The 17,668-nt window shown below is 51.0% G+C and overlaps 1 protein-coding gene across 3 annotated transcripts; it reads right to left on the bottom strand.

Annotated features, from left to right (window-relative positions):
* Positions 1–530: 530 nt before the first annotated feature.
* RGS4 (regulator of G protein signaling 4) lies at positions 531–7,929 on the bottom strand. Of its 3 annotated transcripts, none has more exons than XM_040073291.2 (5): positions 7,629–7,929; positions 4,807–4,911; positions 3,760–3,821; positions 2,847–3,013; positions 531–2,334 (listed from the first exon to the last, which is right to left on the bottom strand). In XM_040073291.2, the coding sequence occupies exons 2-5, from the start codon at positions 4,899–4,901 to the stop codon at positions 2,083–2,085; spliced, it is 576 nt and encodes a 191-aa protein (XP_039929225.1). In that variant the 5' UTR covers positions 4,902–4,911; positions 7,629–7,929; the 3' UTR covers positions 531–2,082. The 3 variants fall into 3 exon arrangements, with proteins under 3 accessions (XP_039929225.1, XP_058277764.1, XP_039929226.1); XM_058421781.1 differs by having other exon boundaries at positions 7,320–7,926; XM_040073292.2 differs by lacking the exons at positions 2,847–3,013; positions 7,629–7,929 and adding an exon at positions 7,320–7,592 and having other exon boundaries at positions 2,264–2,334.
* Positions 7,930–17,668: the final 9,739 nt, after the last annotated feature.

Below are 17,668 nucleotides of genomic sequence, written 5' to 3'. Positions count from 1 at the left end.
AGCACAGGCATCCCCAGCCCCACTGCTGCCTCAGGCTTTGGCTCCCAGGGTCAGCTCCTGCTCCTATAGCAGCAGCTGGGGTGCCTCAGAGCCCGGACTGAGCAAGAACCAGCCCTGCTCCCTGCACTCACAGGGCATGGCCGAGGGACGGGCTCAGCTTTGAGATAAAATGTGTCCTGTCTGCTTGGGGTTGCAAAGCATCTGCATCAGAGGAGGGCTCTTTGATGTTCCCTGCTCCAAAGCTGTCAAGGGGGGGGCCTCACACCCACCCCCTACCCTTGGTGAGGATGGCTAATCCCCATGCTGAGCTGATGGTCAGGCAAGGTATAGACCTACAAAAACCCCATATTCTCCAGGCTCATGGTGCTGAAGGTGTCTGAAGGATGAAATTGTTGTTGTTCCATCAGCTGTTGCAACTTTCCGTGACTTAAAACAATCTCTGAGTGAAGCCACTTGTAACATAACTTTTTAGAGCAACCTCGTCCAGTGAATTGGATCTCTGTGCATTTTCTTTTGTTCACATAATGGCATTTTAGAAGGGACTAACACAAACATTTTTATTTAGACTGCATTCATCATTACTTAAATATCGATACAGTTTTTGCAATAGTTACCAAGAGTTCCCAGTACCAGGGGAAAATAAAACATAGCCACATGCTCGGCTATGTTCAGCGCTTTAGCAAGCCTCTCCATCTCTTAGCTGAACATGCATGGTGATAGGTGTTAGTACATTGAATAAAATAAAACATATGTTAAAAAAGAAGTTTCTCTATGGGCCTGGAGAGCCGCAGCCTCCTCCTGCCATGCCAAAACCCCGTGTGAGAGCTGTTGTCTGGACTGGAATGCAGAGCGCAGGATACATAGTGGCCAGAGCAGCAGTATCTAATGAAGGAGGGACCAAGGCTGGGGGACGGCGAGATGCCTGGTGCTGCAGCCCACGGCGGCAATCCTGCAGCTGCCTCCTGTGCTTCTCACTGCAGGTCAGTGCCAAAGCCCGCAGCAAAGGCCGTGTCTCACCGTGGCAATTAAAAAGTAAGCTGCCTGCTGGCAAAGCCCTGGAGCAGTAACGAGATAGACACATTCCTCCTACCATCTTCAGGAAAAGTGAGACATGCTGCTACTGAAATACATAAATAACACCTTAAGAAACTCCAACATTGTCAAGTATGCCCAAGCAGGGCCTTTCCTCCTCAGATACGGTGATCCTATTCCCTCACAAACTGCTCCTTTCAAGCCAGGACAGACAAACCCGAGAGAAGGAACACATTTCTGTTCTGCTCTGCTGGCTTATTTAACCTGGGGGCCTGAAGGTCGCAATTAACAGCATAGGAAATAATGAGCCTGCCCCAAAGTGACAGCTCTGCACAGCCCTAGGAAAGATCCTTGGCCGGCATAAACGTGCTGATACGGAGGGAGCAGCGGCCAGAGGGAAGAGCTTCCCGTGATGAGCGAGGGAGGCTGAGCTTCCCTGCAACCGTGGCTGTGATGCTTGAGGGAGGCTGTCCAAAAAGTTTGGGTCTCCCTTCAGGAAAGGAGCTCTTCCTGTGCCTGATACTGCAATGCAGCACAGCCTGAGCTCTGAGCAAACGCTCCTGACAGCCTGGACATTTGGGAGCTATGAACAGCTAAGGGCCAGAGCCAGCCCTTTTCTCCTAAACCATTGCAGGCTAGAAAGGGGAGATCACAGTCCCCAGCGCTTCCCTTGGCTTCCTCGCTGCCCTGCATCTCGCTGGGTGTCACACGGTGACCTTGCCCATCCAGCCCCTCTGAGGGCAGAGCCGGGGCTGGCACACAAGCTCCCCAGCACCCTCCTGGGCTGGCAGCGCTCGCAGAGCCCACGCAGCGACCGCCCCCAGCTCCTGCCAGACACAGACCCCAGCGCTCCTACACCGACCCGTCAGAGGAGGGTTTGCTACACACACTGAGCCTGGATTGGGTTACAAATGCTGGCTGTTGCATGACATGGGGTACAACTGGGACATTAGACAGCTATTGGGGACAGCTCTGTTGCTTCATGCCAATGAATGCTTTTGCTGCCGTATATTCTGCAAGAGCCTGCCCCGCCCCTGCCTTGACGCAGGTTCAGGCGCACTGAGAGATGATGTTGGAGTTGCAGTCTAAGCTGTGAGCGTGGTTTCTTTTGCAGTTTTCGGGCCCACAGCCAGCACCAGGTGGGCTGACCAAGTCCAGGTAGTACGGGGACTTGAGGAAGCGGCGGTAAGAATCCTTTTCCATAAGGGTGAATATTTTTCTCTGAGCCTCATCAAAGCAGGACAGTGTGGGCTCCAGCATATTGTGGCTCGTCTTCTCCCGTGTGCATGAATCCAGGTTCACCTGTGGGCCAAAGAGACAGCGTAAGTAGAACCTGTCCCAGAAGGGGCATAGGAAAGGGAAAACCCAAGTGTCTCTGCCATGTGTGCTTGATGAGCAGCTGTCCGAAATGGCTGTTTGACAGCCTGTAGCCTCAGCAGAATCTGTGCAGCTGGATACCAATGCATCCCTGCCACCAGAAGAGCTGTCAGGATAGGCTGAAACACGCCCCTCTGGGATGCAGCCAGCCAGGAAACTCAAATTGCATGGCAGCAGCTGAAACATTGGGAATCCTAGTCCTCTTGGACTTCTCCCATTTGAGTGTGTGCATGGAATGGCCATGTGGTTGTAACTAAAAACTCCTCGTCTTTATCCAGGTTTAATATAAAATCAATAAAAAACCCACCATGTCCTTGTTAGCCAGCAGAGAAGCAGAAGCCTTCATCTCTTGTGAAACTACTGACCTCTGCTTGCCTGTGCTGCTGGTTCAGAATTTAGGGTGGTGCCTTTGCCCAAGGAATGCCCCGTGCACGTACCTCTTTTGTGGCCTGCACTGAGATGAACTCATCATAGATCTTCCTGGCCTTGGGGCTGAGCTTGGCTGGTGACTTGGTTTTCTTGTACTCCTCACAACTGACCCAGAACTCAATGTTCTCCTCGCTGTACTCAGATTTGAGAAAAGCACGGAAAGCAGCCAGTCCTCCTATGGATTGTTCAGAGGAAAACCAGATCAGGCAAGACCTGTTGGGCCCTGGACAGTCGAACCCCTGAATCCCCAAAACAGTGATTGTGGGCTCTCCTTCCCAGAGCTGAATGAGGAGCTGCCCTGGGGCTGGCAGCAGGGACAGTTCGTGCACTCCGGGGAGTTCCATGCCTGGAATTCAGACAGGCTCCATGGGGATGTCACATGTGGGGGCCCAGCTGCCTGTTCCCACACTGAGACCTTCAGTGTCCCTGCCAGGGGAGCACAAGCAACTCGTGTGTTCCCAGGAGGCCTTGAGGAGGCAGCCAGCATGCTCCACAGACCCTCAGACCATGGGAACAGTGTGAAGGAAACCTCAAAGACATCCATTTAGCTAGCCCACAACTGATGGGAAGACAAAGTGTCCCATGGGCTCAGCTGCAAGTAATATCTCCACTTTTTGCTTCTTGTTGAACCCACCGCTGTGTGTCCCAGTCTTGCCCTCCTCTTGCACAAGGGCTAAACCAGTTGCCTTCACAAGAGACAGCACAGCAGTAGCCTAAACCACACTCACGATGCATTGGGATTGACCCTTGCCTTGGATCTGTGCAAGAGGCCCCTTCCCACCCCTCCCAGAGGAGGAAGTCTACGTGGCCAAAAGAGCTCCTGTGTGCCCCTAAGGAATGTAAGATAATGTCCTGTGTCCCCTCCCGGGACTGCTCACAGCACATGTGGCTGCAGGCAGCGTAAGAGCCCTCTTCACTTACTGTCATGATGGATCAAATTTTCCAAAGAGTCTGCCCATTTTCTGACTTCCTCTTGGCTCAGTCTAAGAGGAGACAAAGGGAGAAACATGGAGGTCAGTCAAAGAGAGCACAGAAAGGACAAATTTGGTTTGTTTCTCAGCACCGCTAGAAAATCTTTTTCCCTGATTGTTGTAAGAGCATACACGAGAGACTGGGAATGAAATATCAGCTTGTTTTACAGATACCCTCAGGGATCCCAGATCTAGCCTACCGTAATTTTGGTTTGCAATCCTCATCACCAGCCACAGGCTAAAAATGAATTTTCCTGGAAAAATTGCTGTGGAATTCATATTTACTTTGTGCCTGGCTACATATCTTGCTGGAGCACAGACCTGGAATCACTCTTACAGGTCATTTCAGTGAACTCCAAAGGGCTGGTTCCTTTAACCTGCCAGGGGAGCAGTAGCTATGTGGAGGAGAGGGATGTGGGAAGTAGAAACACGGAGGGAGCACATCCTGCATTCATTCCCTCTACCGTACTACACCCTGGGGTTCATTCTGTTCCAGGAACAAACCTTGGCTTTTGGAGTCCTCTTTGGACACAATATTGTGTCCTCGCAGCTTGGGGAGAGCAGTGATGCCCTGACAGGCTGCTGGCTGTTTTGTGTGCCTACACCTCTGTGCAGCTGTGTGGACCATTGCACAAATCCAGCTCAGAGAGGCAGGGATGCTGATTCTGCAATGTGTCCAGTTGCACTGGGTCTGGAATGGAGTAATTCCCCTGTGCAGGACACTGTACACACCTTCCCCTGTGCTCATTCATGGTGAATCATGGAAGTGGTGGCAGGACAGGACTTCTAGTTCAGCATTCTTCATGGAAATTGAAGTCCTCAGGACTGACAGGACTATCAACACCTGAGGGCTACTGCCACACTGGATCCAAGCACAGGTGATCAGGAAGAACTGGGAAGTAGCAGCAGAAACACCATGCGAGTCCAGCTCCGTGAAGGAATAAACAACATGCTGCACCCAGTCTGAGATTAGCTAGGTGACAGCAGCTGCTCTTACCTCTGGCTTGAAGATATCTTCTCCTTCTTGCCCTGGGAAGAGCTGTAGTCACAGGAATCTGACTTCTGCAGCAAGAAGCCCAGACGGTGCTTCATGTCTTTGGCACTGAAAGAAAAAAAATCAAGGAGGAGATGAAGACAATGCTTTGCACACCCTCTGCAGCCTCCTCTCTGCACAGGCTCCTCCAGCATTACTCAGTGACACAAACACAGGTCACTGACAGGGACTCCAGTGCTGATTTTCCACTCCTCGCATAATGAACATTTTTGTTTCTAGACAAATGCAACAATGCCAAAAGAAGTCATTTTTCATGTTCTACAGCTTCTCTCCGAGAAGGCGACCAGCCTGGAAGCAGGTGGCAAAGGGGGAGAAACTGCTGATTTCCTACTGTTTGCAGTGAAAATGTCGTGATAGGAAAGCATCACCATGCGGTGTGTGTCACCTCTCCTTGAGCTGATTTGCCTAGCTGCCGATGTGTGGTTCTTACAGCCTTACTAATCCTTTCCTGCAGCCCCTGCCACTTCCCCACCTCATTACCCAGCCACAGGAGCAGCAGGGCCATGCCAGGCCACCCCACCAAGCCATGACACAGAGGAAAGGGAGGAAGTCAGTGGCTTGGAGCAAGACTGTGGGGTGAGATCAGGAGATGAGCCAAGAGCTTCACCACAACCAGCCCACGCTGACTGCAGGCTGCTCCCTTGGCTCCACAGCAAGCTCCTCTGAAGATTCATCCTTAATTCTGTTCCACCTTCCAGCATGCTCAGGACAATCGTTTCCTCGTTTCCTCACAGCAGGGTCCAGATATGCAGCTGATACTGGCCTTGGCACCTCTTTGGGTTTCCTTCCAGCTGAAGAAGGAAAACCAGTCCTGCTTGCTCAGGGTTACAGGCCCTGCCCTACCCCAAGGTGCAGTGATAGCATAAAGCAGGAAATTCTTCTCCTCAGATCTGAGCCTGGAAAAGAGGAGGAGGCTGTGCCACAGGGCTGAGCTCTGGTAGCTGCTCAGCCCCCCAGCACTGCTCTGCTCCAGCACCCTGTCAGCACTCTGTCCTGCCCATACCTGATCTCACTGCTTGCCTCAGAAATGTTCCCTTAACAGCTCCAGCGCTCGAGGAGAGCAAAGGGAGCTCACAGCTGCTTTAGAGCAGGGTGCCTGTGGCCACCACCAACATCCAGGCACACCCGGGCACTCTGGGCTGCAGGGCTTGGGCTGCCTGGTGCTGTCGTGCTCCTTGCCCAGGAGAAGGAGACTGCTCAGGTCTGCAGGAGGGTGGCAGCAGGAGCAAACAAGACACTACTGCTTGCAGCCACTCACACAGCTTTCTGGGAGAGAGGGATTTTGCTGGGAATCCTGGACAGAGGTGTTTAAAATACGTGAACTGTTTTTCCTTGCATATTTTTTTCATTTTTTTTTTAATCCTAATCGAACGTTCCTGCAAACTGGAAGTGTCAACAGTTTTTCCTTGCATTTTCAGCCCCTGTTCTCAAACCCAACCACGAGCAGGAAGCTTTATCCTCCAGACGGCAGCCAGCTGAGCTTCTGCTCACACTTTCCCAACCCGCTGCACAGCTCCTGGGAAGCAGCCTCAGGAATGGCAGCCCTGCAGCACCAGAGACCCGCGTGAGTTTGGATGGGCTGGGTGAGAAGGGAGCATTGTGCCTCCCTCACGGGCACCTCCAGACCCCAGAGCACCTGAAAGGGTGTAACACCCCTCCAGGGTGCCAGCCTGGACACCCCTCTCACTGGGCTATGGGGCGGGCCATGCCTCCGAGGGCGCATCTGGGGCTGTTCCGGCTCTGCTCTGCTGATCCCGCACGGCGGGGTGCAGCCGGGTCCTGCGGGGATCCAGCTCAGCCCATCCTGATCGGTGTGACGAGCGCTGTGCCCCGGGGCGCAGCCGGACCCGGCCCGTCGCCGTCACCCGGGGAGCTCGGGCTGATCCCGCGCCAGCGGTGCCGCATCCAGATCCACCGTGCCCCGAATCCCTGCCCGCAGGCACACGGCTCTCTGGTCCTGCCGGGCTGCATTTCTGCGGGTGAAATGCATTTCAGGGGATAATCCATGGGTTTTATCCTGTCTGCCTTGCTTCCCCTTCAAAACAACTAAGGAAATTTAGCAGAGAGGAGTCGAAGGAGAAAAAGGGTTCAAAGACTGCAGCAGAAGCAGCTGACAGGAATATCAAAATATTGCAATGCTAAAAGCTGCCGGTTTTGATGATGGGGATGACGGGAGGGAAGGCTTTAGAGTTCCCACAGCTCAGTACAAAACGTTTCTGCAATTCTGCTTCCAGCTGGGAAAAAACCCCCAACAAAACAAAACCAAACAAACAAACCCCCCCCCCCCCCCCCCCCCCAACAAAACCCCCCCACCAACTCAAAACCAATAATTTGTAACCAATCTTGCAAAATAATCAGAGCCAAATCTGTCCTCCTGCCTCGGACACAAAGCGCAATGCATCAGCGCGTCTCCGGGCTAACGAGACCATTACCAGATGCTCAGAGATAAACAGTACCTTTTTAAGCAAGTGGCTGGCAGCGCAGCGAGTCCCTTGCACATCTTGCTCCCGAGGTCGGATCGGTATTCCAGGAAAAACACCCGTGCAGGAGGCGGCAGAGGCTGCGCACGGGATTCAGTCCGGTCTGTGAGGCAGCTGCGCTGCCTCGGCTCTGCTTTATAGCCTAGCTCCGACAGCTCAGCAGCACTGGGTGACCCAGTCAGGAGTCAGCACAGCAGCAGCACCCGTCCCCTTTTTGCCCACCCAAGAGGAAGAGGGTGACGCATAAAACCCAGACAAAGGGGTGAGAGAGATTGAAAACCTTACCAGAAACGAAGCTTGGTGTCTGACTGCAGAGGTGGATTCTTTTAAAAGGGCTCAAAAAGCTTTGGGGACTTCCTCTGTTGCGGGAGGTTGGAACGGTGTAGATGAAAAGCAGATTTTCACGGTGGGGAGGGGGGACGGGGACACAAACAAATAGTAAAAAAGGTCAGAGAATCAATTCTGAGAAGCGAGATCAGCTTTGCTGGTTCCTCTGGTAATTTCCTTTCCTCTTCTATTTAAAGTAACCTGGATCAAGAAAGGGACAAGAATTTTAAACAGAAAAGGTTTTCATAATCCCAACAAATGCAGAAAATAGAGAAACAGAGCTCCTAAGGAAAGAAGAATATAAATTCATCAGGGAACTGCTCAAGCAGATGAGACTTTCCAGTTTTATTCTAGAGTCATGTGAATATATATTTTTGGTGAGGCTGCAACAAAAGCTCGGGGAGGGGGGGGGGGAGGTGTGTGAAGCCCTATTGGAATATAAAATGTACATGTCTCAGCACACATATTTGAGGACAGCTCATGTACATGCGTGGAAAAAACGAATTTAGGAGGTTGGCAGCACATATGCCTTAGATATGGGTATCACTGCAACACTGCAACACTTCTCCATTTGCATTTGCAAAATCAAAAGCCAGACCTTGGGACTCTGGTATCCCCCAAGGAAAGATGGTTAATTAAAACAAAAGGCTTGACTGTGCCTGCCCAATCTTTGAAGCAGTTCTAAGGGTACTTTGTGCTAAAGAATGAACCCATGAGACATGTGTGGGGGTGCCTGCACTGCCCTGGCTCTGCTGTAGTTCCAAGGAGGACAGAATGACTTCTTTTCCTCATCCCTTGGATGGTGCAGAAGGCAGTTGCCCCTCTAGGGAGAGAGCAAACTGGTTGATATTTATCGAGTTGCAGCTCAGCACAGCCTGTACAGTCCTTATCAAAGAAGGGAAGGCTTTGGACAGATGGACGTGCATATGGGCTGCTGCATTTCAAGTCCTCCTGCTGTGAAATAAAGGAGCTTCTGATTAGCAGCAGGCTGCCTGGCCACACTACCCACTGCTGCATCCCCTCTCCCAGAAATCTTTCAGTGCTTTGCTCATGATCTGCAAAAGTTGCAGGATGAGCCTTTCCCTCCTGTTTCTAGAGTCTACAGCCGGCAGCAGAGAGTCCAAATCCCAGAAGAGTTTACCTGCCTCGGCATACTACATCCTCTCAGATCATTAATTGTGCTGAAAGGCAATGCTCTAATTAACTGTAAAACGCTTTTTAGGAGAGTGACTGTCCTGCAGCCAAACCGGAGGCAATGTGCCTGCAAGTCCTGCACTGTTTGGACTAAAAATCAGCTCCAGCTCGGGGTGGTGTAAAACTTTACCTGAGTGAATGCCCTCGTCCTTTTAGTGTTGGTGAGTTGACAGCACTTGGGTGGATCTGTGGAAAGCAACTGAGCACTGGCAGAGTTGGTCTCTCCTAAGCTCTCTGGTGTCTTCTGTTTGGGGAGAAGTCAAAGGGCAGAATATGGACAACAGAAAAAAGGTAACTAATTATTTACTAAATATCTAATTAATTTAATTTGGCTATCAAACTTGTGCCATGTTATTCGATGTTGTGCAATGACATTCAAACAATTCGAGAGCCCATCTGGCTGACACAATCAAGGTATTTTCAAGCCCTAACCTTGCCCCTCTCTGGCAAGGTCAGAGCTCTGGCTTGGGCAGGTCCCAAAGGCTGATTGCTAGAGCAAGGGACTTCTGTGCAGAACACAAAAATTCTACAGTTTGTCTGCAAAATGTTGTATAGTCAGATTTAGGAATGTCACACTTCTCTGTGGATTGCAAGCAGGTTTGCTGCGTGGCTGTAGCGACACTTGGATTCTGGCGTTGCTGACATCAGGTCACCTTGTGCATTCCCCAACTTCTGTGTGACCAGGCTGTAATCAGGAATTTCCAGCACTGCCATCACAACAGCCAGCCTAAAGAGCTTTGCAAGTAAGACCATCCTCCCTGGACTGGGCATGGAGACTCCTAGAAGTGCTGCGGTTGAAATTTCCCTTTTTCCAGTTCATTAACATTGATTGGCTCAGCCTGGCCCCCGTGAGAGGAGTTTGGCCTTGTGCACTGTTTCTCCTCTAAGCTGTGTTTCACAGCTCTTGCAGTTTAATATCCTCTCAGCTACTCCAGCTGGTCTTCAATCTAAAGTATCTCCTTCCATCTCCCACTGTCACAGGCAAGCTTCTTCTCCCAGGGTACAGAATGTGCTGTGCCCAACAGCAAACTCCCCTCTTCCTCTTCCTCTTCCTCTTCCTCTTCCTCTTCCTCTTCCTCTTCCTCCTCCTCCTCTTCCTCCTCCTCCTCCTCCTCCTCCTCCTCCTCCTCCTCTTCCTCCTCCTCCTCCTCCTCCTCCTCCTCCTCCCTGCCAGCTAGTGAGGCAGCAGCTCCTGCCAAGTTTTATGCCTGGCACGTCATCCCTGGCTTGCTTCACCTGCTCACAGAGGACTCAGTGGAGAGGATGGGCTGGGCTGCAGGACCGGGGGTGGGTCTGGGCCATCCCTGGGCCTTGCAGTGCTTTGGAGGCACCCAGTGGCTCTCAGGAGCCCGCGTGATCATGAACGTCTGTGGTACTCTCCGTGGCATCCCTCGCCCCAGCCCCCCTCCTCCTCCCCCCCCAACCTCATCCCTGCTGCATCCCCGGCAGCTGAAAGGCTCCTCTGAAAGGGAGCTTTCCCTCCCACCACTGCCAGGGAAGAACGTCACACACGTGTGCTCGCCCCCGTACACGAGTGTGTGTGGGATGTGTCCCTGGGCTCCGCCGCAGCCAGAAGCAGCCCGTGGGAAGAAGCAGGGAGCTGCTGCTTCCGTGGTCATTGCCCGGAGCTGAGCTGCCACAGGCTGTTGCTCTCCCACCCCAGTCCCTTCCCAGAGCAGCTGCTGTGGGATGGGAGTGCACCAGGAAGATGCTGCTGCTTTGTGTCACTGGGAACCGGGAAGGTGACGTGTGACGATGTGCTGCTGGGCCAGGGCCTCTCCTGCCTTCCCCTGACAGCCTTGCAGGGGCTGTGACCCACTCTTGCTGCTCTGCCATCACTCACGGTCCCACAGACCCAGCCAGGCACCTTGGGAAGGGGTGAGCAAATGCCTGGGTGTGCGCAGTGGACACTGGGCAGGGCGCTGCCCATCTATCCCATGGCCATCCATGTCCAATCTGTGTGTGGCAGACAGCATCGGTGAGGAGCTGGAGCAGCTCCCACACAGCTGAGAAGCACCAGCCGGGGTGGCACTGGTCCCCAAGCCCCCAGGCTGCAGAAACCCTCTATGTGTAGGCACTTCGGTGACACTTCTGCCCAAGCGAGTGGCCCCAGTGCTGAGCCCTGTTGTGGTGAGGGGACCTGGACTGCTGAACTCCTCGATGTGCTTCCTCCACAGCCTCAAGCACTCTTGGCACAAAATCCCTTCCAGTGCAACCACCCACTGCTGATATTTTCTCCAGTACACCTGTTGGCAGGTAAGATTTCCTTCTAGCACTGAGGGCTGCATCTTACCCACGCAGGCATGTGGCTTGTGTGAATTACAGCTGGGAGCAGAGAGCCCTGGATGGAGCATTGGGATCTGAGCTTGGACGGATGAACTGAGCACGTGTCTGTGCCTGACACTGCAGGCAGCCACATTTCCTGTCCCAGGGCACTGACTGCAGCCTGACCTCCCTAAGAGACACGCAGAGAGGCCACACTCGATCCCATAGGGTCCCCCAGCCGGTGCTGGGATTCCCAGAAACACTGTCCCACAGCACAATCTGAGGGAATTGTCCTTTCCCATGGCTCTGCAATGCACTGTGTGACTTCACGCATGGCCTGGCTCTGGCGGCCAGCCCCCGGGGGCAGCTTGAGGGGCGGCCTTCTCCTCCCAGAGCAGCCTTGTCAGGAGGGATGAGTCACCCTTCTGCAATACGGGTCATTTGCCACTTGCACAGAAACTTTCTCGGGCGCACGGGTGTACCTCCAGGCTGACCCGGTCCCCTTTCTGCTCTGCACGCACAAGGCAAAGCAGAACTCTTAAAGGCAAAGCAGCTTTAGTCTGCTGTCGTAGCTTCTTGATGAGCCTGCTCTTTGAAATGATGCTCTGTATCTGTTAGCACCTTCGTTTGGAACCTCCCTTAGCCCCAGCTTCACGCAGTTCATGCAGCCAAATATGCAATCCAGACAACTTCCCCATGCTCTTGATTGTTTCCTGCTTATATGTCCACCTACAACGTCAGCGGCTGTAGGAGTCTCCTGGGTGTGTGGCCAGATGGGACAGGTGGTGACGAGAGATCTCTGGAGTCAAGGCTGCTCTTAGAGCACGTGGTTTATTGCATGGGTCGTGAGTGAAGGGGCCCTGCTGAGAGCTGCCAGCCGCAGCTCAGAGCAGGCCCGTGAGAGAGAGAAAGAGAGCTAGGAGAGAACTGAGGGGGCGAAATCAGAGAGTGAAGAACAGGAGCTAAGTGTAGTGAGGAAAATAGCGTAGTAGAGAGCCGAGAGGAAGAGAAGAGCGAAGATCAGAGAAGAGAAGCGAAGAGAGGAGAAACAGAGCAAAGAGAGCGAAGTTCCCGCTACAATACATTACATCCTTTTCCATACTGAATATTCTAATTTACACTAACCAATCTAGTACAAGATACAAATCCTATAGCATTTACATACAGCCTATAAGAAGCATTACATTACCCTATGTGTTACACTTTAAACTCTAAGAGTTGCTCTTCGAACCCCTCTTGCCAAGCTAGCAGGGTCTGCTCTGACCCTTGGACTTTCGGTAAAGAGAAGGGCATTGTTAAATCAAGGGAGGATTACCTTCAGCTGGCCATGCCATTGTTTTCCAGACATTCAGTAACTAGGACATCTTAGACATCGAAACTTGCTTTCAATTCTATTTCACTTATAGGTTTCATATTCTCAAAACCTAAGCAGTCATATTTATAAGGCTTTCTAGTTTCATCCTCCCCAACAAGTGGCCTTTGGTAATTTCTAAGGGCTTGGAATTTCCTAATCATTCCGAGGGGGTCGTATTTTACTTTGCTTCAACCCCAGGGTTTTGGGCTGCCTACTTGTCCTGTTGCTGCCCAGAAAAAAATATTTCAGCTTGTGTCAAAGGAAGAATTTTGTTCAGCCCAAATGGATGGGTTTTTGGTTTTTTTTTTTTTTTTTCCTTTCCTGGTTTGGATTTGATAATGAAGTAAGTGGGTTTTGATGTGATGTTTTTTTGGTGGGTTGTTTGTTTGTTTGTTTGTTTGTTTGTTTGTTTTTCTTGATTGGTTGGTTGGGTCTTTTTGTTTTGTTTTGTCTGGCTATTGCTCTTTTCTCATGGCCATCAGACCACAGGAAAGTCTATTATTTGAGTAACTTGTCTTCCAATTTCCCAAATCTCTGTCTCCTCATCCATTTTGATTAACAGCCTCCTAAGCATTTCCTGCTAATCACTAAGACAGTTTGAATAACACTGCACTAAAAACCAGTCAACATATGGCTGTTGACTGATGCTTTCTCAATACAAAAAACTACTTTGAAATGTCTCATTTAGCCATTTTTAGTGCATTAAAAATGGATTTTATGATACTTTAGGCCAAATATTGATAGCATATCATATTCACTCAAAAATCTATTTCACCACCACAACTTCCTCATGAAAAAACTATTAAGCTCATTATATTTTTCCATTAGATCATATCATCTGGCATCAATGACATCACCACCTTTTCCAATGTGCCTGCTATTGTCCGTACTAACAGTGCTCCTGCTCTCATCTACAGGTTAACAGCTCTGTGACTGGACAGCTCACCCCTTCTTAGGGAACCACTTCAGTCGTGAAGACTAATCATGAAGAATCATTAAGGCCGGAAAAGACTCTGAGATCAGCGAGTCCAAGCTTTCACCGAGCACCTCCCGCCAAATGAACATGGCACTGGCTGCCATGTCCAGTGACGGTGACAGTGACTTCACCACTTCCCTGGGCACATTGTTTGGATCTTTAACGACCCTTCCAGTCAAGGAATTCTCCCTGATGTCCAGACTAAACCTCCCCTGGTGGAGCTTGAGGCCATTTCCTCTCATCCTGTCACTAGTGGCCTGGGAGAGAGGTCCAACCCTCGCCCAGCTACAGCCTCCTTTCAGACAGCTGTAGTGAGTGACAAGGTCACTCCTGAGCCTCCTTTTCTCCAGGATACACACTCACATCTCCCTCAGCTGCTCCTTATAGGACTTGTGCTCTCCAGAACTTTCAGCACCTTCATTGTCCTTCTCTGGACCTGCTGCAGCCCCTCAGTGTCTTTCTTGCAGTGAGGGGCCCAGAACTGGAAACAACACTTGAGGTGTGGCCTCACCAGTGCCCAGTACAGGAGGAACAATCCCTTCTGTGGTCCTGCTGCCACACTATTCTTGATCCAGACCCACCATGCCCTTGGCTTTCTTGCCCTCCTGGGCACAGCTGGTTCATGTTCACCCACTCTTGACCAGCACGTTCAGGTCTTTTTCTGCTGGGCATGTTCAAAGCCACTCTGCCCCAGCCTGGAGCATTTCATGGGATTGTTGTGACCCATAGGGAGAGCCCAGCACCTGGCATTGCTGAGCCTCATGCACTTGGCCTTGGCTCATGGATCCAGCCTCTCCACATCCCTCTGCAGAGCCTTCCTGCCCTCCAGCAGACCAACACTCTCACCCAGCTTGGTGTCTGAGAGCTTGCTGAGGGCGTACTCAATTACCTCATTGATAAAGACATGACACAGGACTGGCCCCAACAGTGAGCCCTGGGGAGCTCCACTGCTGACTGGCCACCAACTGGATGTAACTCCAGTCACTCTTTGAGCTTGCCCATCCAGCCAGTCCTTAACCCAGTGAAAAGTGCACCAGTCCAAGCCCCAGGCTTCCAATTTCTCCAGGAAAATGCTGCGGGGAAAACCAGAAAGCATGGCTTATTTCCAGTATTGTCTTATTTTAAAATGAATGGAAAATAAACACTCTTTGTCCTGAGAGCTCTTTAGCCTATTCCTCCAAGAATCTTAGTGCAAGCCAGTTGCACTTAGCTGATACAAGACTGTGTGGATCATTCCCAGGGCTCTGCAGCCTCAGGCAGGGAGACACTCCACTGTTTTTGCAATGGACACTGAGATGCTGTTTATTTAAATACACAGCTCCGTGTTCCTTCCTGCTCTTCACCGGCTGTTTGCACTGACTGCTTGAGGCTTACTGGGAAACCTCCTGTTCAAGAGGCAGTTGAGCCAGGAGCTGTGATGGGCAGTGGTGGGAGTGCTCAGAGTGACCCCATCGGTCACCGCGTTTGCTCACAGCCAGTGGCTGGCACACACCTCTCACTCGTGGGCTGATTGCTTCACCCTAAGGTATAGAGGAGGAGGCATAAAGGGAGGCAGGAAGAGAGTTAATGCGTCAGAAATTCAGTTGTCTTTACGTGCAGTGTGCAACAAAACCACTTCTCGTGCCTTCTGCACCCTAGCAACCCAACTGTGCAGCGGCTCCTGTTCTCCAGCTTCAAAAAGCCCAACCCTTCAATGGGAGCGAGCTATCTTCTGCCTAGACAAGTACTGCAGGATGAGTTACAAGCTACAAAACGAAATCTTTCATCACTGCAGATGCAGTGGGATCTACTGTCTTAACCTCAGATGGGCCTTTCTTGCACCTTTCCCTCTTATCTTCGCAGTGGCAGCTTAGCAGGATTAGAGGAACAAAAGCTGGAGCTCTATCGACTCGTGCAAAGCCCAGGGGAAGTTTTCTAAGTGAGGTCGTGGCTCTGTGTCCCAAGCACTTTGCTTGCTGCTCCGGTCCCAATTTACCTGATGAGTTCTCTAAGCCCACTCACAAAAGGCAGCTTGGAAACAGCAAGCATCTGTCAGAGCCTGTCCCAAGGGTGTATGTCTGTTATTTAAAAGGTGATGCCTGACAAGCCTGTGAGTGGGGGGGCAAGAATCACCATCTCAGGCTAAAGAAACACAAAAGCAGGGGCAAGTGACTGCAGCAGAGACAGCACCTCTTGGCAGCATGCTGCATACAATGGTTGGGCTAGCTGGAGAAGTAGGAAAAGGTCTTCATGGGCCCCAGCTTGAGGGGCAGTTCTAAAAGGTGCCAGGTGCCCAGTGGATCAGTCGGCCCTGATGTGCAGCTAGTTTAAACCTCACAAACAGGGAGAAAAGGAAACGCTGACAGCAGTTGATCCTTGCCTGAAGTTTCTTGACCTCTGTCTTGGAGGTGACTCAGACAAATAAAATTGAGAGTGGCAAACATCCAGCGTAGCAAAAATGCAGAATTACTATCCCCAGAGAACGCGAATTGCTGCAGAGACTGGTTGCATGGGACTGCATACCCTGTATAACAGACATGCAGAGGCTCCTGGAAAACAGACGCTCTTTGCTGAGCCCTGTTTTGTCAGGACATCTTACTATTTAAAATTCATGTTGCAGGAGTGCTGAAAATCCGAGCAGACCTGAGTTTCACTCTGCCACAGAGGAAGATTTTAAAAACAGAAAAAGAGCTGTGAGCAAAATCTATGGTACATGGTACACAGCTGTGCCCTGCAGCTGATGCTCAGAGGTACAACATTTAATGCCTTATCATTTAGAAATGTCTGTTTGTTTTTTTTTTAGAAGAGGACATAATTGTTTCATGTTGTTACATTTTATCCTTCCGAACTTCTCAGCAGTATGCAAGTGGCTGAGATTTTAGTGTCTCTAATGAAGCCACTGTTTCTGGTACTTCAGATGCAGGCTGGATGCTAAAGACTGCAATTACTGGCTCAGCAGGTGAGCCTCCAGTAAGCTGCTATCCCAAGGCACATCCATGCTTTGTTATTTCAGCTAGAAATAAGTTTTAACACGAAGAGAAAAATTATGGGCTTCAACATGTGTCTTGAATTGAGCCTCCAGTATATCCATAAGTGGCTCGTCTAACACAGGATCCCTTGGATCACACAGGAATCTGACCAACACCTCTTGCAGCAATCCTAAATGGTCATCCACGGAGGACTTGTGGTCCTAAAGATGTAATGCCAAAAATTAAAGGAGTTACTCAGTTGGATAACCTTATAAATGGAGCCACAAAGGTACATTATGGACCTGGACTTCCTCAGATGCAGTATGTACAGCTCCAGGACACTGTCTCTGATCACTGGAGAGACAAGCCAGCTCTAAGGACATGCATCACACTGAAAGGAGTCGCAATGCTCAGTATTCTAGTGGTATAAATTGACTGCCATCATGCACAAAGGGTTTTATATTCCCTAAGTACAGAGTGTTTATCTTATTTGTTCATCATAAGAAATTGCAGTTTGTGACAAACTGTGTTTCCCCGTTTTGTGGAATAATGCTGCAGTCCTAGTCAGCAGCAGCTAAACCTCATCCACTGAAATCTGACATGAGATTGCCACTCAGCCTAATTTCCCTAATGGACTTGTCCCACCTGGAAAGGATTGCCAGACACAGACTCTGGGTTGTTATAGGAGAGCATCAGAAGACCATCAAAACATGCCCAACATCCCATCAGCCAGCAGATCCTGACTGGGCATTGCTTGTCCTCTCCCTGTGTCACTGGGACAGCTGCACACCACGGCCACATGCCCAGTGCATTCACCTCTGCTCCAGAGGGTATGCCCTGCCCTTAAGCTGCCACAGGACACTAGCTGTATTTCTCCCTGTCCTGCGAGCACCAGCACCTTGGGGTGCCTGTGAAGGAAGGGCCAGGCTGAGAAATGGGATGGAGACACCCTGGCTGGGAATGGGAAAGGCTGGGGTCCTAAAAGCTGGAAAGGGAAAGAATAGCCAGTGATGTACAGAAGGAGCAGGAAGGTCTGTGAGGAGAGGCCTCTGAGATGAGCCATGGGAAGGAGGAGGACACGTCCCATGGCATCTGGACAAGACAATCCTTGGGAACCTGCCCAGCAGCCAAGGATCTCCAGGGACATTCAGCTGTCTCTGGAGGGAGCGTCTGCATGTGCTGAGTGGCCTTGCTGACCTGCAAGAGGGGTCACAGTGAACTGAAAGCAGCACCCTAGTGCTTTAGGACAGTAGACCCTGAT

This window comes from Hirundo rustica, chromosome 9, assembly GCF_015227805.2.
Source record: "Hirundo rustica isolate bHirRus1 chromosome 9, bHirRus1.pri.v3, whole genome shotgun sequence".
In the NCBI taxonomy this organism is placed as follows: Eukaryota; Metazoa; Chordata; class Aves; order Passeriformes; family Hirundinidae; genus Hirundo; species Hirundo rustica.
The sequence above is the reverse complement of the archived record's forward strand: the minus strand, read 5'-3'. Positions and strand labels throughout refer to the sequence as shown.

Excerpts from the sequence above, each read along its gene's own strand:
- RGS4 (XM_058421781.1), bottom strand. The coding sequence starts at position 7,363 with ATGTGCAAGGGACTCGCTGCGCTGCCAGCCACTTGCTTAAAAAG. Across the intron at positions 4,912-7,319 it reads CCAGCCACTTGCTTAAAAAG|TGCCAAAGACATGAAGCACC; the intron begins GTACTGTTTATC and ends TTTTTCTTTCAG. Across the intron at positions 3,822-4,806 it reads AAGATATCTTCAAGCCAGAG|ACTGAGCCAAGAGGAAGTCA; the intron begins GTAAGAGCAGCT and ends GTCTCCTCTTAG.